Genomic DNA, 24,787 nt, shown 5'->3' on the forward strand with positions numbered 1-24,787 from the left:
TTTTAACTATATTAGTTCTAGGCACAGACAGGGTGGAGCAGATGACCAAAACTTACAATGACATCGACATGGTTACACATCTCCTGGCAGAGGTAGGATTATCTTTTCTTTCTCCAGTACAAAAAGGTGAAACTTGAGGATCATTTGAAATCTATCAAATTTGTACATCAAATGGAAAATGATGATGTATGTGCTCTGGGTTATTTTGTATAAGGTTGTTACTGCTGAAACAACTGACATTTCAAAGTAGAATGGTTCCTGAAGCTTGTTGTTGTGAAGCTATAGAGGATTTATATTTAATTATTTATTTAATGGTGTTGGCTGGCCTCCCCTTCCTAGAAATGCATTAATCTTAAAAAAAAAAAAAGAAAGAAAGAAAGAAAGAAAAAACTTTTAAAATAACTCCTGCTGTTACATACCCTACAGCAGAGCTGCCCATTCAGAAAGCAATATCATTGCAAATCAGTACCTGCAGTTTGGAGCATCTCCCCTTTTTACTTTTAGTTCTCTTATTTGAGCTTACTTTGTCTCTGGCATTTTTAATATGTATAGCGTATCTCCTCTAGTTGGCGATCGATAGAGGTCTCCCTTTGTACCATTTCAGTTGATCTTACGGAAGACAGTCTTTCTCTAATATATCCTTCTCCCCTCTCCCCCTAGCTCTCCAGAATGACTTCTATGTTTGCCACTTAGCATATATTTAAAAGGAGGCTTAAAAATGTGGAGATAATCCCTCCATTTTCATATGCCTATGGAGAGAAAGGATAGAAGCTTAATTTTATTTATATAATGATTACTGTAAGCAGATCATATACAAGGCAGTAAGATGTATATTGACAGTTTTCTCTCCTACAGAATACAGTCTTCACCACTACCACACAGACAGAATTTCTATGCCCTTGCTAAGTATCACTATCTGCCCAAAAATAACAACTCTGGGTGGAAACCTATTGCTTGACTTTTCGACAGACTTCCCTGCATCATTGCCACTAGCTTCTTTAGACTTCTTTCTTTTCTGTACTTTAGGCAGAATCCTGTGGCCTCAAAATTTCCAGTCTTTTATCTCCTATTTTATTTCGTATCATCATTCTTGAACCAATTGACTACAGAACTCTTGGCTGCACTTTCCTCTAAGCTGCTGAATGCATATAAGCTTTGCCCTAAATGGAACTCTTTTTTACGTGCCTACCTGATCCATATCTTAAATACCTAATTCTGTATTATTACTATGCTTGATATGCAAATATATTCAACAAATATTTGTTGGGCTTTTACTATACAGGCTCCATCCTCATTTTTAAAGACTATGTTGATTTTCCAATTCCCCAAAATTGTAAGTTTAAAGTTTGGGTTGCTAGACTCTTAATTTACTAGGATGATAATAAATCTCACTTGATATCAAGAAAAGAGATGTCCTCTTGCATTTAGAACAATGGTGGTCATCCACTTGACCAACATTTTAAAGCACTACCTGTGTGCCAGACCCTGTGCTTATTTGTGGTATCTGGGCATTAAAATGAATCTTGATGCTTTCTAGGGCATTGCTTTTGATTTTACCAAAACTAACTGCAAAATTTCTGAACTGCCATTTAATCTTGTTTATACTCAAAGAAAAGGTGTATTTGATTTAACAGAGGGATCGTGATCTGGAACTCGCTGCTCGAATTGGACAAGCTCTGTTAAAGAGGAACCATGTCTTATCTGAGCAGAATGAATCCCTGGAGGAACAATTGGGACAAGCCTTTGATCAAGTAAGCCTTTGATCAAATATCTGCAGCACAAAATAATTGGGTTTTGTGCAATGGATAAATTTATTTTCCTAGGTGTCCTTGAAATGATGGCAATAGATAAATAACACCAGTACTTGTTGACTTCACTGGTGATCATTAAACTAATCAGTGGAAAAATTAAATGTTAATATTACAGAGGAGAACTCACATGACTACCTTGGTCACCTTAAAGCCTATATTACGTATCTGTGATACCTGTGGCACCCTGCTTAGATATGAAAACTATCCATACTCTTTTGTGTAGACTTTGTATGTGATCTTATCTGAAATTTATTTATTTATTTATTTATTTATTTATTTATTTATTTATTGAGACAGAGTCTCACTTTGTTGTCAGGTGCCAGACTGGAGTGCAGTGGCACAATCTTGGCTCACTGCAACCTCTGCCTCCCAGGTTCAAGCAATTCTCCTGCCTCAGCCTCCCAAGTAGCTGGGACTACAGGTGCACGCCACCACACCCAGCTAATTTTTGTATTTTTAGTAGAGACGGGGTTTCACCATGTTGGCCAGGATGGTCTCGATCTCTTGACCTGGTGATCCGCCCGCCTCAGCCTCCCAAAGTGCTGGGATTACAGGCTTGAGCCACCGTGCCCAGCCGAAATTTATTTTTAAAAAATAGATAGTATGTTGGTATCTTTATTCAAAAACCAAACAAAGGAAGAAAGGAAAAAGAAACTTTGAAAATATGTTTATTCCATAGTAATAAACATTTGTAGTGAGAACTGATTTATTATTAACTTGAATGGTTACATTTCAAATTTTCTGTAATTTGTTATTTTTATCTGGTTTCATTTGTATTTTATGAATGCATTATGGATGATAATATTTGAGCCTTTAGGTTGAAACTACTTGTTCCTAGAACTAAAATCAGTATTCCTAGGAAGACAGGCACAGTGATATCGATCTGAAAATTACAAGCCCTTATGATAAGAATTTGAAGTAGGGATCTATTCTGATACTTTGAAGGTTCTTCAGTTTTGTTGTGTTTTCAACTATGAGTGTATCATTATCTTAGGTGAAATTTTCTCCTATATATTCTTATCATATATGCAATATGAAAATTGGCTTTTCTTCTCACCTAGGATAGAAAAAAGCTGTACTATTGAATTAATGCTCTAAAATTGTAACTTAGGAGGTATCTGGGATTTGTTATTCTCTTTTTAGTACTTCTTGTATTAGTCAGTAAAACCTAGCAGCTGATTTTATGATGAAAAATAATTGTCCCATGAATTAGAAACTATAGTGCGTGTAAATAATGCAAAATGAAGAACATGAAAATCAAGCATTTTATATGGACAGGTTAATCAGCTGCAGCATGAGCTATCCAAGAAAGATGAGTTACTTCGAATCGTCTCCATTGCTTCTGAAGAAAGTGAAACTGATTCCAGCTGTTCTACACCTCTTCGATTCAATGAGTCCTTTAACTTATCTCAAGGGTTGCTGCAGTTGGAAATGCTGCAAGAAAAGCTCAAGGAACTGGAAGAAGAGAATATGGCTCTTCGATCCAAGGTACATTCAACCTAATTCCCATTTTCCTTTACTTTAAAGGCTATAAAGTTCAGGTCCAGGTAGTATTGAGGTGAAATATGGCATAAAGATTTGCTATTGACATTCCAATTAAAGAGTCATGGACAAGGAGCTGTATTTGCCTTGCCTTCCATCATTCTTAGATCCCACTGAAAAGTGGATAGTAGCAGGTTGACAGTACAATAGAGAAAGTCACAGGATAGAAAATTTATCTTGTGGCGTTTACACAAGTAACTAAGTAGTTACAACTGTGCTAAGAATTATGTCAGAAAATTACAAGGTTCTGTGAACATGTATAGTGTGGGCATCAAGGAAGTCCCACTTAAGCAAGGACCATTTTAGCCAAGGCCAGGGATTAGCCAGGTAGAGACATATGAACAGGTTGTTGGGTTTTTTCCTTTGTAAGTGATGAACTTTAGTCTTCAAATGAGAATTAAAGGTTTTTGTAGTTATTTCTATAAAATCACTAAAGGTATTGTCACATACTGATTTTTATCTTGAAGGCTTGTCACATAAAGTCAGAAACTGTAACCTATGAAGAAAAGGAACAGCAGCTTGTCAGTGACTGTGTTAAAGAACTTCGTGAGTATTCACATATTCTCTTTTGTACTTTTTGGACAATTCTTTGGTAGGGTATCTCTACCTTTGAAGTTAGATCACTGGTTTTCGTAGCAGCATCTCAAGAAACAATTTTAAATGGTTACTGAAAATCTTAAAATATCACATTGAGCCTACAGCCCTAAATAAGATACCATATGAATTTTTAAGAAATACATTTGTTTCAAATTGCAATTATCAAAAGCTGTCATATTGTTGATGAGGAAATAATCCTATAGAGGAAGATGACTTGCCAAAGTCAGAAAACTGATAAGTGGCAGAGCTAGGGCTTAAATGATGGCATAAAACCTACAATCAATGAGTATTGAGTGTCAGTTATGTTTCTTAAAGGAATATGTTTTAGGTTGAGATAATGTTAACTAGTTTTTTTAAAAACAAATCAGTTGGGAAAAGATTGGCTTCACTGAAGAAAGATATTTAATTTATCCATAAATACAACAGTTGTCCCTTACCTGCTGTTTCACTTCTCATGGTTTCTGTTTACTGTGGCCAACTGCAGTCTGAAAATATTAAGTAAGACATTCCAGAAATAAATAATTCATGAGTTTTAAATCATGAGCCATTCTGAGTAGCGTGATGAAATGTTGTGCCATCCTACTCCATCCTTCCCAGGATGTGAATCATCCATTTGTCCAACATCTGCACTCAGTATATGCTACCTGCCTGTCAGTCACTTAGTAACCATCAGTTACCAGGTCAACTGTCACAATATTGCAGTGTTTATGTTCAGGTAACCTTTATGCTACTTACTAAGGGCCCCAAAGCATAAAAGTAGTGGTACTGGTATATTGTTATAATTGTTTTATTAGTAGTCATTATTAATCTCTTACTGTGCCTAACGTATAAATTAAGCTTTATCATAGGTATATGTTTGTAGGAAAACACATAATATATATAGTATAGAGTTCAGTACTGTCTGTAATAGTGCACATATCCACTGCAGGTCCTGGAATGTATCCCCCACAGATAAGACGGGACTACTATATATAGCCTCTTAAATTGACAGCAATGATATAATAATATCACATCAATTGGGCTGTGGGCTTCAAAATGTGATACCTTAGAATAGCAGAATATTAGAGAACCAGAAGGAGTGTAAATTGAATTTTCTTCTCCACCATGAATCCATTACTCACCTTTTACACTTTAAAATACAGGAAATGACTTGCTCAAGAACTCAGATCCAGATCTCCTGCCTCTGTATCACCATTCTTTGAAATGTTAGAGGCTTTCTATCAATTTTAAAATAGTTTTATATGACACTGAGAAGTAGTTTTTCTGCTTGTGCTTACATATCACATTTTTCATATGAAATAATGAATGAATAAATTCCCAGTGGAATTCTAGAGGCTCTGTTTCATGTGCAGGTAAGAAGGCCAGGGTATAAGAATTGCTCTAGAGGTTTTACCCAGTTGCCAGGTATCCCAGAAAGCCTCTCTCCTACAGAAGCATTTCCATGGCTTTATCACATTCTGTTATAGGTTGTGACTGTTCCATTCTGGAGATGTTCCTTTGTTAGATTTGTAAAGATTAATTTCCATTGCTCTTGGGATTTATGTCTCTAAAGAGTTCTCAAAGAAATAAATGAGATTACCTCTTTGCACTTGCTAACGTTTCAGCCTGCTTTCCTTCATAAAGAAGAAGAGTGAGCAAATACCATTTTCATAAACAAAAAAAAATTAAAGCAAAACCTTTAGCCTGCTTGCCTTAACAAGTCATCTCTCTTTTTAGCTTCATTGTCTCCTATTCAATTCCGAGCATTAGCCTATTTCAGAAGAATCTTTATTCTCAATTGGTTTCACTGGGTTTATTTTTTTATGTTAAAGAAAAATCTATTCATGACAGTCCACTGCTTGTTATAAAACAAGATGCTGCTCACAAGTCATAGTTTATCAACTCCTGCTCTCTGTTTATATTAATTTTTTAATTTTTTTTTTTTTTGCTTCCAAGGTGAAACAAATGCTCAGATGTCCAGAATGACTGAAGAATTGTCAGGGAAGAGTGATGAGTTGATTCGATACCAAGAAGAGATTTCTTCTCTTTTGTCGCAGATTGTAGATCTTCAGCATAAACTTAAAGAAGTAGGCTTATTTATTCATTCAACAGATATTTGTTAAGCACTGACATAGTATCTTGCACCATACTAAGTGCTAGATACAATAAGCAAAATAAACATGGTCCCTGCCCTTTAAAAATGCCGTAATCTGATTGCTGTTTTAATCTTCTTTACATCATATGTCATGAATAAGTACTTTTGAGTCACTATTTCTCTTTGTAAAATGGGGTTAGAGCTTCCTCAGAAAATGGTGTAAATTATTGACTCATGCTCATTGTCCTCTGAACACCCTGATAGATTTTGTATTCTGCCCATTTTATTGCTTTTATTTAGCTTTTGAAAGGTTAGCTTCTTGTAGGCTTTAAGATGATACCCAGAGAGAAATTCTTCAGATGTCTTAACAAGAAAGAGAATAGCTATATTTTGTTTGGAAAGGATTCACATGTCTCTTTTAATATGTTGTTAGCATGTGATTGAGAAGGAAGAACTAAGACTTCACCTGCAAGCTTCCAAAGATGCCCAAAGACAACTGACGATGGAGGTAATGAAATATTTATCTTGTGTAATTCAGGAGGGGAAAGAATAACTAGTTTCTTTCATCTTCATGAATAAGAATTATTAAAGGGGAATTACCAGATTTAAAAAGCAACAACAGAAGTTAAGATGAAATTATGAGATCTAAGAAGTAAAGCATTTTGGCTGGGTTCCGTGGCTCATGCCTGTAATCCCAACACTTTGGGTGGCCAGGGTGGGTGGATCACCTGAGGTAAGGAGTTTGAGACCAGCCTGGCCAACATGGTGAAACCCATCTCTATTAAAATCACAAAAATTAGCCAGGATTGGTGGCAAGCGCTGTAATTTCAGCTACCCAGGAGGCTGAGGCAAGAGAATCACTGGAACCTGGGAGATAGAGATTGCAGTGAGCCAAGATGCACCACTGCATTCCAGCCTGGCCAACAAAGCAAGACTTCATCTCAAAAACAAAGAATAAAGCATTTTAAAAGTCCTTTCTCTAAAACTGGTAACATGGCAACATCCTTCTTGATTAATAGAGAAAACCTCAACTTTATAAGATTCATTAAGAGTATATGACTCTTACCAGTCGACCTTAACTAGCTCAACAGTTTTTGAAATAAGATAATTTCTAGTAGTAAATGTTTTTGCAGGTGTGTCAGAAGTAGGAAAAATCTCTTACTTTCTATCTACATAAAATTTTATATGTTAGATATAACTTGGTGATTCTTTAGCATGTGTTAGTATCCCCTGGGACCAGGCACACTAACTCATGCCTGTAATCCTAGCACTTTGGGAGGCCAAGGTGGGAGGATGACTTGAGCCCAGGAATTTGAGACCAGCCTGTGAAACATAAGGAGACCTCATCTCTCCAAAAAGTTAAAAAATTAGCTAGGTTTACTGGCACACACCTGTGGTCCCCACTACTTAATAGGCTGAGGTAGAAGGATCACTTAAACCCAGCAGATCGAGGCTGCAGTGAGCCATGACCACACCACTGCACTCAACCCTGGGCAATAGAGTGATACCTTGTAGGAGAGAGGGGGAAAGAATCACTTGGGAAAGCAAGTTTTAAATGGAGGTTTCCAGGCATGGTCCCAAGAGCTTCTATTTCAAGTTGTCTGGAGTGAGAGCCTAGAATCTGCATTTTTAATAAGCATCTTCAACTCTAGTGATTCTGACAAGCTGGGACATGTACTACACTTGAAGAAATTTCATAGTTAAAATATACTCTGAAAATTATTTACTCTATATCTAGTTATAAAGAAGATTCTGAAACAAGGTGGGGAAACTACTTGTTTAGGAGAATTGAGCACCCTGACATCCTATATAATACTTTATAGACTCTTGATCTTGTCACTTACAGACTTCAGAGTGATGTTTTTTTAAAAAAGATTAATATTATACTAAACCTAACTTGGCTATAGCTGGTGTACTTCCTCTGCTAGGGTATGAAGATCCAATATTAAATTGACAGTTCTAGTAGTCTCAGCTACATTTCAGACTTTTAGGAAGTCACAGTTATGTATGATTTTGGCCAAGACACTCCTCCTTAATTCTGGTAGCTCAAAATATACTCTTTTTACTTAGTTTGTTTTAAGAGTCCTTGTATTGAAATGATATTCATAAAGTTAGCTAGCCCTCTGGATAAAATTAATATTTATCGCAAAAGGTTTCAGTTTTTTCCCTAGTGTTGTTTTGGGAAGGCAATAAAATATACTATCATTCTTCCTTTTTTTAGCTGCACGAGTTACAGGACAGAAATATGGAGTGTCTAGGAATGTTACATGAATCCCAAGAAGAAATAAAGGAACTTCGTAGTAGATCTGGCCCTGCTGCTCATCTCTACTTCTCCCAATCATATGGAGCTTTTACTGGGGTAAGCAACTAAGAAAGATGCTATGTATTTAAAGAAAGTTGTTTAAGATTAGTTGTCCTAAAAGTGGTATGATTTATAATGGTATAAAGCATCTTGAGAAGAGATAATATGGTTTGTCCTTGTTTCTGGACTCCAATTATTGATTTAGGCCCTAATTTGTATATTGACATCTTCCTTAATACTCTTATTTATTCTAACAGGTGACTTTCCAGATATATTAAATCAATAATATGTACGATGAGCCCTAAGGAAATTAACTTGAGAACTGTGTATATTAGAACTAGTTAAACTTGGGTCATCCTACCCTAGACCCACCACCTGCCATTTACTTAAATGGCGCTTTGAATATCTAAAACCTCTTTCAATAAATCTTGAGTCTCTTGATTTTTTTTTTTTTTTTTTGAGACGGAGTTTTGCTCTTGTTACCCAGGCTGAAGTGCAATGGCGTGATCTCGGCTCACCACAACCTCCGCCTCCTGGGTTCAGGCAATTCTCCTGCCTCAGCCTCCTGAGTAGCTGGGATTACAGGCACACGCCACCATGCCCAGCTAATTTTTTGTATTTTTAGTAGAAACGGGGTTTCACCATGTTGACCAGGATGGTCTCGATCTCTTGACCTCGTGATCCACCCGCCTCGGCCTCCCAAAGTGCTGGGATTACAGGCGTGAGCCACCGCGCCCAGCCTGAGTCTCTTGGTATTTTTAACTTGTTAGAATAAAGCTTCATGAGAACAGGATTCATCTTTGTTTAATTCATAAACACTATTTTTTGGATTTAAAAAATTAATAAAAACTTCTGAGTTTATGTTGGAATTTGTAATGTTGGTACGAAGAGTTATTTTAACAATCTGATTTTTAAACACTTTTGTGCAACCCTATGAACTTTTTTAAAAGACTAAAACTATAAATTGTAGTTGATTTTCTTAAAATTAGGGAGGCATGATTTTGTTTTTTAAGTTTGGAATAATTTTAATCTTAGAATAAAGTTCCAAGAATAGTATAAAGAACTCTTGTATCTCCCTCACATTGATTCTTCAGTTTTTTTAACATATTACTGCTTTTGCCATATCTTTCCATCTCTCTCTCTTTTTTCCCCCAGGCTATTTTAACAGTAAGTTGCTGGTATACCTTATTACCCCATAGTACTTAAGTGTGTATTTACTAAAAACAAGGACATCTGGACACTCTTAAGGACACTGTCTTACATAAACACACTACAACCATCAGCATCAGGAAGTTGATGTTAATACAGTAATATCATCTAATCCACAGAGCCCATTCAGATTTTGCCAGTGTCTCACTAATGTCCTTTAAAGGATACAGTGCATTTTGTTGTTTCCATCTGGAACAGTTCTTCTGTCTTTATTTCTCTTTCACGACCTTTGTAGGATGTCCTTAGTTTAGGCTTGTCTGATGCATCCTCATGATTAGATTCCGATAATGCATTCTTGGCAGAAATGATGCCATATTCTCAGAGCACCCTATCAAGAGATGCATAATGTATGTTTAGCCCATTACAAGTGGTATTGATTAACTCTGATCTCTTGGTTAAGGTAATCCCCTGGTTTTTTTCCACTGTAAAGTCAATAATAATTAATAGTTAATTAAATTAACACTGCTAATTCACTGTATAGTGATGGAAATTGGCAGATACTACCTCAACCAAGTGATCAAAGTAAACATTTAATGAGAGATACTTTGAGACTAAGTATCCTGTTCCTCATCAAATTATTACCCACTAGTTTTACCATCTATTGATAGTTCTTATCTGACAGTTATTATGATAATGATTGCCAAATGGTGATTTTCAGATTCCATCATTTTTTCAACATTTATTAATTGACATTTTTATTTTATAAATTAGTGCATTTCTGTTCCATTTATTGGTTCATTTGTTCATTTAGGTATGTCATGGACTCATGGGTTTCTATTTTATTCAATAGATTACAAGCCATAATTATTAATATCTATTTTGATATTCAGATTGTCCTAGATATGGCCAGTAGGATCCCCTTTAAGTTCATCTTGTACTTTTTGTACTTTTTGTCCCTGGAATCAGCCATTTCTCCAAAGAGCTCTGGTTACTTTTATTGAAGAATGGTTTTCGAATCCAAGATCTGGGTGCTAATTGTGCCCATTGATTGCCACTAAAGTATCGTGGCTTCTAGACCCTCTCAGCAGATAAAACCAGAAAATATATGTATTTCATACCTGTACCTACACTATATATATATATATATATATATATATATATGCATATATTATGTGTGTTCGTGTGTGTGTGTGTGTGTATATATATAGTGTAGATATAGATATAGATATAGATATAGATATAGATATAGATATATAGTGTAGATATGTGACCATTGATTGCCACTGTATAGATATAGATATAGGTATAGATATAGATATAGATATAGATATTTATATATAGTGTAGATATGTGCCCATTGATTGCCACTAGAGTATCGTGGCTTCTAGACCCTCTCAGCAGATAAAACTAGGAAATATATATATTTCATACCTATACCTACACTATATATATATATGCATATATTATGTATGTTTGTGTGTGTGTGTGTGTGTGTGTATATATATAGTGTAGATATAGGTATGAAAATGTATATATATTTATATATTATATATATACATATATTTATATATATACATATACATATATACCTATACATATATATACATATACATTTATATATACATATGTGTGTGTGTGTATATATATAGTGTAGATATAGGTATGAAAATGTGTATATATATATATAGTGTAGATATAGGTATGAAAATATACATTTTCATACCTATATCTACACTATATATATAGATACACACACAAACACACATAATATATGCATATATAATATATGCATAAATATATATGCATTTTCATACCTATATCTACACTATATATATACACAAACACACATATATATAGTGTAGATATATGTATATACACAGACATATATATAGTATAGATATATTTATATATATATTTTCATACCTATATCTATACCATATATACACACATACAATCACACATAATATATGTTATATATAATATATATTGTATATTATATATATATACACATTATATATATTATAAATCATGAGTTTACACCATTGCCTCCAATTCCAGTAATCCTCAGCCCAGCCCCACTGAGCATGTCACCCATATTAGTTGAGTCCTCATCCCTGACCAGGGGAAGAGGAAGCTTGCTTATTTTTTTAATGATTTTTTAATATTATAAAAGCTATGCATATTTATTATAGAAAAGCTGGAAATTACAGAAAAACAAAAATAATTTGTTAAATACCATTAAATCCTACCCTCCACAGAATCGCTATCAACGCTGGGTTTAGTCCTCATCCCTGATCAGGGGAAGAGGAAGCTTGCTTGTTTTTTAAAATGACTTTTTAATATTATAAAAGCTATACATGTTCATTATAGAAAAGCTAGAAATTACAAAAAGCAAAAAGAACTTGTTAAATACCATTAAATTTCACCCTCCACAGAATCACTGTTAACACTGGGTTTATGGCCTTTTAGACCTTTTGTTTTCTGTGTGTCTGCATGTATATTTTCTATTTATCATATTAGCTTTTTTCACTCATTTCCTATTTGAAAAAATCATGAAAATGTAGTTGGTTCTAATTTAAAAGTTCTACTTCCAGAATGTCTTTTTTCCCCTGAATGTTAGCCTTGACTATTTCCTTGTATTTTATTGTAACACCAAAAGTATAGGGTTGTAGAGACTCTGTTAATTAATTTAAGGGCAACAGTCACTTTAGAAATCTCAAACTCTTTTTCTTAGGAATCTTTGGCAGCTGAAATTGAGGGGACTATGCGTAAAAAGCTGAGTTTGGATGAGGAATCTTCTCTCTTTAAACAAAAGTAAGTAGAGATCACGTGTTGTTACTCAATCACTGGAATAGAAATTGAAGCCAGAATCCAAAGTGTTAAGTATTATGAGATTCAGTAGTAATTTGCTTACTATTCAGTGTTTTCCTCACAGTGTCCTCAGTTCTCTTGTTTGAAAGCTTATTTTCTGATGATCTCTCCTAAACTGTAGAAGCTCCTCAGGGTGACTTTATTTCTGATGGACTGCATATACATGTCTCTTCTTCAGATACTCTAGTGGCTGGCAGTGATAATAATGAACACTTCCTTTTTGACAGAGCCCAACAGAAACGGGTATTTGATACCGTCAGGATTGCCAATGACACACGGGGCCGCTCTTTCTCGTTCCCAGCTCTGTTACCCATTCCAGGCTCCAACCGTTCAAGTGTCATCATGACAGCAAAACCTTTTGAGTCTGGTGTACAGCAAACAGGGGACAAATCACTCCTGAACCAGAGAAGCAGCTCAGAGGAGGTTGCAGGGTAAGAAACAGACGATGACAGTGATGCTACATTTCTTTTCCCATTGACTCACCAGATTGACATAACACAAATTCCAGCATTACTTCGTACTGTCCCAAGAAGGTTCTGGAACTGTCAGTTTTTATTCACTTATGATGCCCTGTATCATTATTCATGACATAGATCATGCCAAAGTCAAATTTGTTTGAATCCGTTTGGTCACTAGCATGAATACATCAGATAACACCTTCTCATAATCCATGCTCATAATCTCAACCACTTTGCTGATTTTTAGAATAAATGTAAGTTTGAATACATGTTGAGGACCATCAAGGTGCTGTCAATTTTCTGTTTATTTAAACTTGGATTTGTTTTCGTTCTTTTTATTAATTTAATACGTTGAATTCTATATAACTAGAAGGTAAACAACTTTACTGAAAAGTGAGCTGAAAGCCTTTGAAAGATAGATATTTGGCACCAGAAGGAAATGTTTCCTTATGTAGAAATTCATCACACTAGACTTCAGTTGCATTGCCTGGTCTGTCCTGGGCAGTGTTCTGCATCCACAGTAGCTTTGTGTCCTGCTGCCTCACTGTTACACAATTATCTTAGGAGAAGATCTAAAACACATCTATGTGGATTTATACACAAGTAGCCCAGAGTACCACAACTCGGCTTGCTACTCTTCCATTTGATATCAATTATAAGATAGCTTCTAATTTCAAAAGTGTTGAAAAAATGGGCATCAGAGAACTATAAAATGCAGTATTATATACAAATTTTGTTTTTTTTCTTTTCAGTGTTCTTCAATATTGATGGGTGATTCTGTGGCCCAAAGCATTTTTTTTCATATTTTAATATTTTTTTAAATTGTTATGTTTTGTAACTGATAGTATGCCTTAGTTTAATGGGTAGCACTTTTTTCCTTCTTCATTATACATAAAAGAATGGTACCTCTTGCAATCCATGATACAGATTCAGCGAAATATAGTATTTATTTTTGTGACCACCTAATACAAATTTATAGATGGTTGAATGTGTAGTTTCATAAATTACATGAAATAGAAAATTCAGAAAACACAGAATATCACTGAAGTATTATCTTGCCTCTCAAGTCATCTGAAATGATCTGTAAAAATGATATTATTAGTGATTTTGGTTTGTTTTTATTATTTCTATATTCCACGTATTTAGGAAAATACCATGTTTTTAAGATCAATCTCTTGAATGCTTACCATTGTAGAAAGGAGAGATCTGGGTCGTTCTGATGATCCTCAAGATCTAATCGGTGAATGTGATTTTCCTATAGGAACTCCCAGAAGATGGGCCAACCAGGACCCTCTGAAGATAGTGATTTGGCTACAGCACTGCATCGCCTTAGCTTGCGTCGACAGAACTATTTAAGTGAGAAGCAGTTCTTTGCTGAAGAATGGCAGCGGAAGATCCAGGTTCTGGCTGACCAGAAGGAAGGAGTTAGTGGTTCTGTGACCCCAACAGAGAGCTTTGCCTCTCTCTGCACCAACCAGTCAGAGATCACAGACCTCAGCAGTGCCAGTTGCCTTCGGGGTTTTCTGCCAGAAAAATTACAAATTGTCAAGCCCCTTGAAGGTAATAAATCAGTAAGGGCCCTTTCTAAGCCACATGACTTATTGGAAGTTCCTTTCCCTGGAATTGAGATTTGTGTTTTAATTATAGGAACATTATGTGCAGATGATCTTTTTTGTACCTTAATCTTGCTGTTTGGGTGACAAGGCATTGTTGTACTTTCTGGAAAATTAATGAGTGAAGACAGTTGCGTTCTCTGAATTATCAGCCATCAGTTCTCTTTTGCTGATGTTTTTTAATATAAACATGAGTGGGGAGGAGGAGTAATCTTTTTCTGTCCTTTGCTAAGGAATATCATCGATAGCAGTTTCCATGGTTAGATTAATAAGATAAGATAAATGATAATGATCTAGAGGTAATAATTCAGCTCCACCTTCCTTTTCAAAAGAGTTTTTTACCCAAAAGTATAATTGACGTGGGGGGGGGGTGTGTGTGTGTGTGTGTGTGTGTTTCCTTTTTTCAGTTCAGTTTCTATTCTCTCCTAAGAAAGGACTTGAATTCAAAATAAATTCCTTCCTTTTATGGAATAATGACAATCATTGAATGATTCTCTGATATTATCCTAAAAGAGTTCTGCATTAAATTTTGAGTACGTAACCTATAAAGACCCCTTAAACTTAAAGATTTTATAACTTAGTTTTATTCGTTAATGATCAGTGCAGGTATTTGTAGGAGTTGCCATTTTTAGGATGAAAGGACTACAGTGACATAATTGGACATTGCATCTGGTGCAATTACTTGGGATGATCATTTACCAGGGTTCTATAGCCTTGAATCAGAGGAGGTATCCTCTTTTTCGTTATCTTCATTTTCCTATTCTCCCTGGGAGCCTGGCTTTTGACTTTCAACTTCATGGGCATAGTTCCAGGCCAGCGGAGTATTGACTTTTTTGTCACCTGGGAAAATACAGCCCACCTCTTAGGCACGTATCTTCCATCACTGCCTCAGTAGCTAAGCTCCTTTCCTATTAAGGGTGTCTTTTTGGTTGTTGGGTTTTTGTTTTTGTTTTTGTTTTTTACCCCTTTAGATGTCCTTCTCAAAGTTATCTATTAAAATAGATTATTACTCATACCTTCAACATATTGTCATCTTCCACTGAAAACTTTAATTTGCAGCTTTTCCAAATTATTAACACCAAATAAATAGTTTTATTGCTGTCATTATTGTCATTACACTATAATTGTAGCTTCTGTAAGATTTGTGGGAAATGTAAAACATGCCTTTTCTCCCTCCTTTGTTTTGCATATTCAGGATCACAAACTCTGTATCACTGGCAGCAGCTTGCTCAACCAAATTTGGGAACCATCCTTGATCCACGACCAGGTGTCATTACAAAAGGCTTTACCCAGTTGCCCAGGGATGCCATTTATCACATCTCAGATTTAGAAGAGGATGAAGAGGAGGGCATTACTTTTCAGGTTCAGCAACCTCTTCAAGTGGAAAAGAGACTTTCAACATCCAAGCCAGTAACAGGGATCTTCCTACCACCCATTACTTCAGCTGGTGGACCAGTTACAGGTGAGAAGAGTGTCTGGTTGAATATGGTATAGTAACCAGAAATACTTTGCATTCTGACTTACTAGATGGTCAGCTGGCTACCTCTGCTCACTGGAGGTTACTCAATCTTGGATGTCAGATAATGAAAATCTATAGCATTTGTGGCATTCCTAATTCTCTCCACTTTATCTTAGTCAGCCTGCATTAGTAGATTGGGTAGAGAGCTAGATGAATTCAAGTCAGTAGTTCACAAACCTTTTGGGCTCAGAACCTCTTTACACTCTTAAATCATTGAGGGCTGGGCGCAGTAACTCACGCCTGTAATCTCAGCACTTTGGAAGGCTAAGGTGGGTGGATCACAAGGTCAGGAGTTCGAGACCAGCTTGGCCAACATGATGAAACCCCGTCTCTACTAAAAATACAAAAATTAACCGGGCGTGGTGGCGGGCACCTGCACTCCCAGCTACTTGGAGGCTGAGGCAGGAGAATCACTTGAACCCAGAAGGCTGAGGTTGCAGTGAGCTGAGACCGTGCCATTGCACTCCAGCCTGAGTGACAGAGCAACACTCCATCTCAAAAAAATAAAAATATCATTGGGAACTCCAGAGAGCCTATCTGTGTAGGTTATATCTATTGACATTTAACATATCATAAATCAAAACTGAGAAATTATAAAAATATGTATTAACTCATTTAATTGTGTTACACAAATATGTTTTATGAAAAATAGCTATTTTTTTACTTAGAAAAACAGTTTTGGCCTATGTGCAGGTCTCTGATTTTTGACTTAATACAAAATAGCTTCATTGTCATTAGCAACTTCTACATTCAGTCTATTGCAATATGTTGTTTTGGTTGAACAATGTGAAGGAAGTGCAGCCAGGGACAAACATGCAGTTGGAAAAGGAAAGAGTGTTTTAATAGTCTTTTCAGATATTTGTAGATATTCTTGGATATTACACTAAAACTTGGTAAGTAGTAATTTCTTGAACATTTGTAGCAATGTGAGATCTGAAACCATAACAATGAACTTTTCATTACTTTGTTAACGTTAAAATGCATTGATCAGGCTGGGTACGGTAGCTCACACCTGTAACCCCAGCACTTTAGGAGACCAAAGCAGGCAGATCACCTGAGGTCAGGAGTTGAAGACCAGCCTGGGCAACATGGTGAAACCCTGTCTCTACTAAAAAAAATATAAATATAAATATAAAATAAAATAAAATGCATTGGTTGTATTCTACGTTTTGAAAGTATCTTTCATTCATGCTTGATTTTTAACATCATGCATTGGTCATTTAGAAAATATTGATTGGTTCATGGAGTTATGCAGATTTTCCAAATGTTGATGACCTTTTTTATATACAAATATTAAAATCGTATTAATATCACCACCTATCTCATCACAAAAGTCTTTAAAGATGTACATGCTTTCAGTGGTGGATACAAGTTTTCCAAAACTAACTTTTCTTGAAAGCTCACATTTTGTTAGCTGTTTTTCTTGAAGGGACAGGCTCACTTCATTCATTTTTAACATGTCTGTCTTATACCCAAATCTGAATAACTATAGTTTATCTGTTAGTTCTTTCAAGTAAAAATGGTATTCCATGACAAAATTTCAAATCAGTTGCATAAGTGTTTTCTTCTAGATAACCACTGTATCTCAGAGTGCAGCAAGAGTGCTTAATGCAGCCTTCCCACTTCATCACACAGAATAGGAAAAAGATTCAAGGGCCAAGATTCAAGATTTAATAGATAATTTTTACTGCTACTTCAAGGACATTCTTAATATGGCTTTTTAAAAAATACCAAGTGTACTTTGGGAGGCCGAGGCGGGTGGATCACGAGGTCAAGAGATCGAGACCATCCTGGTCAACATGGTGAAACCAGTCCCAGCTACTCGGGAGGCTGAGGCAGGAGAATTGCCTGAACCCAGGAGGCGGAGGTTGCGGTGAGCCGAGATCGCGCCATTGCACTCCAGCCTGGGTAACAAGAGTGAAACTCCGTCTCAAAAAAAAAAAATACCAAGTGTATAACAGTGAAGAAGACCGGTATAACTTGGTGATGTTGCCTTCATATGTGCTGAGGAGCCAGCAGTTTTGCCTTCCATTCCTTTTGTACCAGCCGTGCAAATGTCAACCCTGTCAAAAAAAAAATGCCTCTGAGTTAACATTATGTGAAAGTAGCTTTGACCTGTGGATTCCCACAGAGTCTGCAGACCACACTTTGAGAACTACCAGAGTGGATAAATTTGGCTGAATAACTAGATCTTGATTTTTTAAATGACTTTTTTAGTTTTCTTTTCTTATTTCTAAGCTTTGTTCATGCCTTTTGCTTTACAGTTTTAAAGTATTGGATTCACCTTTATACTAATTGATACTAGCACAATCTTTATTTATTTCATTTCCAGATGTGGGGATTTTTAGTACAAAAGGTACTTGATAAATGCTGTATTATAATAAATAATGATCAGCTTTTTACATTATTAATCTAGTCTTTCAATCTTGTATTTGCTCCCTAAAAATCTACTTTAGTTGCAACTGCCAACCCAGGAAAGTGCCTGTCATGCACAAACTCAACATTCACTTTCACCACCTGTAGAATATTACATCCCTCTGACATCACTCAGGTTACCCCCAGGTAAGAGTCCCAGGGAAATCTGGGGCCTCACTTCTTTCCTCAGGTATATTTTCATGAATTTCTTTTAAAAATTACCTTTATTTTAATTTCCAGCATGTTAATTAATGTTCTGTGATCATGTGTCTTTAGAATATTTTCACACACTATTTTCTCATTTGATTAGTATAACTCTTTGAAGTAGGCAGGGCAAGTGAGTATGTATTGTGTAAAGTAAACCCACGCATGGAAGGTTGAGGCGACTGGTCCTAGGCAAGGCAACTAATAAATAACCCAGCTGGGGCTACACACCCAGAGTTAGCCAAACTGCAAGATTTACAGGACCAGTCCTCTGCACAAGCTCACCTTCACTTTTGACAACACTGCAAGTGCAGAGGGCTCCCAAAACCACTTTCAGGTTCAGTAATTTACTAGAAGGTCTCACAGAACTCACAGCAAGTTGTTATGCTTGTGGCTACTGTATTACAAAGAAAGAATACAGGTTGAAACATCCAAAGGTAGAAAGGCATAGGGCAGAGTTGCTTATTACTTTATATTTACCAAGAATAACTACTATAATTACTTTAAATGCTGGCTTGAGGCTTGCTTTTTATTCTTAAACACTCTCTCCCACTTTTTTTTTAAAGCTCTGGGTTCCCTTCATTATCCTGTGGAAGTAGTGGTAGCAGTTCATCCAACACGGCTGTAAATTCTCCTGCCTTGTCCTATAGACTCAGCATTGGTGAGTCCATCACCAACCGACGAGATTCCACTACAACCTTCAGTAGCACCAGGAGCTTGGCCAAACTTCTGCAAGAGCGAGGCATCTCTGCCAAAGTGTACCACAGCCCAGTTTCAGAGAGCCCCCTCCTCCAGCCTCTCCCTAAAGCCCTGGCTATCCCTTCCACACCACCAAATTCACCATCTCAGTCACCTTGCCCTTCTCCTTTGCCCTTTGAGCCTCGAGTGCATCTCTCTGAAAATTTTTTGGCCTCTCGACCAGCTGAGACATTCCTCCAGGAGATGTATGGCTTGAGACCCTCCCGGAACCCTCCTGATGTTGGCCAGTTGAAGATGAACTTAGTGGACAGGCTGAAGAGACTGGGAATAGCCAGAGTGGTCAAGACTTCTGGTGCCCAAGAGAATGGAAGATACCAGGAGGCAGAAATTGGTCTTCAAAAACCAGATTCTGCTGTTTATTTAAATTCAGGTAGCAGTTTATTGGGTGGACTAAGGAGAAATCAGAGTCTTCCAGTCATAATGGGTAGCTTTGCTGCCCCAGTTTGCACATCCTCACCCAAAATGGGTGTCCTGAAGGAGGACTGAGGCTCAGCAGTTAACTGACCTCTTATACAAATGAGCACATGAGGATAGCTGTGCACTGAAACATGTGGTCTGGTCTGACTTGAGAGAAAAGGAATGTTGCACAAGGGTTGTGAATGTGAAAGGGAGAATGGAGGAATTGAAGCAAAATTGGGATGAGCCCTAATGGATGAAGTCTGGCAAATTGGAAGTATAAATGAATGGGCCAAGAGTGTTCAGAGGCAGGAAAGAAAGGTTTAATCTACTCCTTCAGTTGAGTTTTCTTGTCTTGAAAATAAAAAGTGAATAATAAAGAAATTCACTAATACAAAAACATGCAGAGATACTGAACTTGCTGGCACATTTACTTCTGGTAAGCATAAAGCAGAGAGAACCCAGGTTGGAAGAATGAGAAGAGAAAAGGAGCAGTTACTTTGCTTATAGAAAGCCACTCTGGAGGGTTCGTGGGGTAAGCTCAGTGTGTCACCGAGACAATAGTGAGATGGCTTATATGTTTCCCCTGTTAATGTCTGGCCAAATTACGCATCTATCAAATGATATGCTCACAGCATTAGCAAAATTAGGAGTTTCATCTTTTTTATTGAATCACAGGTGGAGACTCCTGTTTTCCTTTCTGCTTTCAGGCCTTTGAGCCCCTAGGAGCCCAAATACCACTCAACTATTGTGTATTTATGATTAATAAAAGTTCATTTTTTAAATTGGTATTTTTATATAACCTCCAAAAAAAAAAAAAAAAAAGGCTGGGTAGAGATGGGAGAGATTTACTTTTAAGAAGGAAAATGTCAGGCTGGGCATGGTGGCTCACACCTGTAATCCCAACACTTTGGGAGGATGAGGTGGGTGGATCACAAGGTCAAGAGATTGAGACCATTCTGGCCAGCACAGTGAAACCCCATCTCTACTAAAAATACAGAAATATTAGCCGGGCATGGTGGCACGCGCTTGTGGTCCCAGCTACTTGAGAGGCTGAGGTGGAAGAATCGCTTGAACCCAGGAGGCGGAGGTTGCAGTGAGCCAAGATTGCACCACTTCCCTCCAGCCTGGTGACAGAACAAGACTCCATCTTAAAAAAAAAAAAAAGGAAAATGTGAGTAAATTGGAACCAAGAAACCTTGTTTATAGAATATTTCTTCTGAATAAGTGCAGTAGCCAAGGAATACAAACATAATTGCATGTTTTTAAAAATTCCTTGGAGGCTGGAAGGGGTTAAGCCAGAAGTGCAATCAATAGGAATTAGGGAATGTTGTATATTTATATATGTAAAATTTTTTTGTAAGAAAAGTTGGTTGCAACTAAACCAACTTTTTCCAAAGTGCGCTATGCATATTTTTAATGAAAGGTGACATGTATTTGCACAAAAATTCTCAGGCACATTAAATTATTATAAACTGAAGTAAAACCCAGGTGCTTGCTTTGAGATTGTGGTTTTTTTCCTAATGTAAAATAAAATAAAACACATCTGCCTTGTTCTTGATATTTATAGAATTAGAGAATAAACTTTTTTTTAAGGGAGGAGTCAAAGCTACTTCTTTTTCTCTAAGGTTCTTTTTTTTTTTTTTTTAATGCAAACTGTATGAAATGGCAAATTGAGGCTTTGGGGTTAGGTTTCAGCATTCAGCAGTTGTCATGGGCTAAGAAATGGAAAGAAGTAGATCTGTTTTTTCTCAATGTTGCTGAGCAAAGTCTGCTTCTCATCAGATGACATGGCTTTGTCTTGGCAGCTCACTGTTCGGAAAGAAATGCCTTTATACAAAAGACATGATAGAGAAAAGATGAGAGAGGGAACTAATTATTTTGTTTATGAAAATGGGAAGTAAATTACTTGATCTTTTTGGTGCTTTATTTGCAAATGTTTTGTTCCTTTATCCTGACTTAAAGGCAGTTTTCTAAAGAATTCTTGACTTTTACTCCTATGGTTCCCATAGGCATACCTATTAGCAGGCCAAAGAGGGAGGGTCCTTCCTCTCTCCTTTTGAGGCGCCCCCCCGCCAGCCCCCCTGCTTAAAGCTATGTGCTCAAAAGGCTAGAAAAGCCTGCATAGAGTGGTAAAAATGTGTTTCTCATACTTCTTAAAATCTCTTAATAAAATTTTTCTAAATAAATTCCACAAAAACAAATGGTTGGAGATGGTCTCTCCCTTTCGTCCCCTTCACTCAGTCATGCTGAGGTCAATAGAGCGTACACATTCAGAAAGGATTCCAGCAGGTTCATACGTAAATATAAGTGTCCCTGAGTGGGGCAGGCATTAAGTAGAAGAATCCCTGCTGTTTACATTTCCCACATATTCCAGTTCACTTTTTTAAAGTGCTGTTTGAATTTCTATTTCATAAAGTGACTATGGGGTGCTAGAAAGTAATTAATATTCCTGTTGCCTGGATAGTTACAGTTTCCAAGAAACGTCAGGAAGTAGGAAACTGTAGGGCCAGAGAGTGGTACGAAAATTGTCCAATTAAGTGTATTACATAAAACTATAAATTGAACTAGATTTTGCCATGTTGTGTGTTGAGTATAATTTGTATACTTTTTTATGATTAATGATAAAATGATCACTTTGGAGGCAGGGTGGTGGGGGCATATTAGCAGCCAAATAAGCACATCTGATTTAAGAAAAAAAAATAGACTTAGATTTTTTAAAAGTATATTGATGTTGATGTTCCACCAGAAACACCTTAATTGTATACTGATGTGTAATGCCTCTAGAAATGAATCTTGTCTTACAACTGAGTTTTGCTGTTTTTGAAGTTTCCACCTGAAATCCTTTTTGGTGTATCCTGATAATCTGTATAATACTAGAATTGTCTGCAAAATATGGTAAGAAGAATTGGAGCCTAATAGCTGATTCCTCCCGATTTATCTGTTATATTTTGGTACTATTCACATTTTAGTTTTTTTCTATGATAAAAATTGTATATGTACTTTCATGGCAGTATAGAAAACCTCAATTTTTTTTTTCTCCTTCAAGAAGTGATTATACCTCTAGTATTTCTGAATATCCTATTATCTAGTAGGAGAGATATCTTCCTGAGCTCAGAATTAAAAGTTCTCCTAAATTATGAAGATCCCAAATCTTATGTAAATAACCTTAGGCATGGGTCCTTAGGGAGAAGTTAATGACCATTGTTAAAGTCGTTTCTTAGAAAACATTGTGCTATATGTTCTTGATTTGACATAAATGAATAGACTTTGGCAAGGGAGGAAATAAGTTACAAGGCAGCTTACAAGAGCCTGTTCTCTTTAAAAGGTATAATTTTACACAGTACTCAAAGCTCGTTATCTTTTCTGACCATTTTAGTACAGAATTAGTACTTGGTGGTTACTAACATCAACTTGCGACATCTATAACTAGGGCTCTTCATGTTTAGTGGGCCGGTTCTCTGATGTCAGATGCATGCAGACCTGTACCCCACATGCAACCCAACAGCAGTGCAGTGTGATGACCAAGTGGTCGAATGGCAGAGCACATCCCCTCAGAGAGGGCACAGGTGCCCTCTGCGGCAGCCAGGGGAATGCTGTTGTTTGATACCTGGGATTTGACTTTGTCAAACAGCTCTTTGTGCACCTATCTTTGTTTTGTCAAATGTAAATCAGTTAATAAACATGAGTAGCTTAAATTTTCATCTGTCTCCCTGTGTTTTTGTCACAGCTGTTTGCACAGGTAATCCTGCACGAAATCTTTCTTTTCTATTATGTTTTTGGTTAGGAAACAACCTCTACTTGTCAAACCAGCACACACGCAAGAAACCACTAATAGTCATAAGTAGTAAACAGATCTTAATGTAATTTTCTAGATATTTTTTAAATAGAATAGATAGTATCTATGTATACCATAATACTTCCTTAGCAAAAGTAACAGCAACATAAGAGTAAAATGTAAAGTCATAGATAATGCAGATACTAAATTTGAGAAGATTCGAGAAGTGTGAAGCAGTTACTTCCCTACAGTCCGCAGTTTTCTGTTGACTCTCTTAGCTATTTAAAAATTGTTTCCAAGAAACTAAATTTGAACTTCGCTGGATTCTAGCAGAAAAGATCTTTTGATAGTCTATCTTCTTCACTTTAATTTAATTTCTGTATTTTTTAAATAATTTCCATTTTTATTTTAGATTCAGGGGTACGTGTGCAGGTTTGTTATCTGGATATGTTCCGTGATACTGAGGCTTAGAGTATGGTTGATCCTGTCACCCAGGTACAGAGTATAGTATTCAATAAGTAGTTTTTCAACCCTTTCCCTTCTCCATCCCCGTTGTAATAGCCCCCAGTTTCTATTGTTGCCATCTTTATGTCCTTGAGTAGCCAATGTTTACCTCCCACTTGTAAGTGAGAACATGCAGTATTTGGTTTTCTGTTTCTTTGTTAATTTGCTTAGGATAATGGCCTCCAGCTACGTCCATGTTGTTGTGAAGGACATGATTTCAGGGTTTTTTTATGGCTGCATATTATTACATGGTGTGTATGTACCATATTTTCCTTATCCAGTCCACCATTGATGGACACTTAGATTGATTCCATGTCTTTGCTATTGTGAATAATGCTGTGATGAACATGAATGTACCTATCTTTTTGAAAAATGATTTATTTTCTTTTGGATATATACCCAATAATGGAATTACTGGGTTGAATGGTAGTTCTGTTTTAATTTCTTTGAGAAATCTCCAAAGTGGCTGAGCTAATTTACATTTCCACTAACAGTGTATGAGCATTCCCTTTTCTCCACAGCCTCACTAGCATCTGTTTTTTGTTTGTTTGTTCATTTTGAGACAGTCTCGCTCTGTCACCCAGGCTTGAGTGCAGTTATGCAATCACACTGCAACCTCAACCTCCTGGGCTCAATCGATCCTCCCACCTCAACTTCCCAAGTAACTGGAACTACGGGCATATGCCACCATGCCCCGTTAATTTTTCTATGTTTTACAGAGGTGGGGACTCACCATGCTGCCCAGGCTGGCCTCAAATTCCTGAACTCAAGCGATTCTCCTACCTTGGACTCTGA

General features: G+C 36.6%; 1 protein-coding gene across 5 annotated transcripts in view; it reads left to right on the top strand.

The window, feature by feature from the left end:
- TRAK2 (trafficking kinesin protein 2) overlaps positions 1 to 23,412 on the top strand; it is a 70,608-nt gene extending 47,196 nt beyond the window's left edge. For 4 of the 5 annotated variants that reach the window (XM_064373172.1, XM_064373171.1, XM_064373170.1 and 1 more), the window contains 14 exons: positions 16 to 92; positions 1,635 to 1,751; positions 3,090 to 3,299; positions 3,821 to 3,899; positions 5,886 to 6,016; positions 6,458 to 6,532; positions 8,246 to 8,383; positions 12,210 to 12,289; positions 12,574 to 12,777; positions 14,066 to 14,364; positions 15,613 to 15,879; positions 18,393 to 18,498; positions 19,122 to 19,684; positions 20,711 to 23,412. In XM_064373172.1, coding sequence (XP_064229242.1) covers positions 16 to 92; positions 1,635 to 1,751; positions 3,090 to 3,299; positions 3,821 to 3,899; positions 5,886 to 6,016; positions 6,458 to 6,532; positions 8,246 to 8,383; positions 12,210 to 12,289; positions 12,574 to 12,777; positions 14,066 to 14,364; positions 15,613 to 15,879; positions 18,393 to 18,498; positions 19,122 to 19,684; positions 20,711 to 20,844 — 2,480 coding nt within the window. In that variant the 3' untranslated portion in view covers positions 20,845 to 23,412. Of the gene's footprint in view, positions 1 to 15; positions 93 to 1,634; positions 1,752 to 3,089; positions 3,300 to 3,820; positions 3,900 to 5,885; positions 6,017 to 6,457; positions 6,533 to 8,245; positions 8,384 to 12,209; positions 12,290 to 12,573; positions 12,778 to 14,065; positions 14,365 to 15,612; positions 15,880 to 18,392; positions 18,499 to 19,121; positions 20,496 to 20,710 lie in introns of those variants that run through there. The other variant, XM_012445961.3, reaches the window with a different exon arrangement.
- Positions 23,413 to 24,787: the final 1,375 nt, after the last annotated feature.

Source organism: Aotus nancymaae, unplaced genomic scaffold (assembly GCF_030222135.1).
Source record: "Aotus nancymaae isolate 86718 unplaced genomic scaffold, 86718_ANA_hifiasm-v0.15.2.pri h1tg000008l, whole genome shotgun sequence".
NCBI lineage: Eukaryota > Metazoa > Chordata > Mammalia > Primates > Aotidae > Aotus > Aotus nancymaae.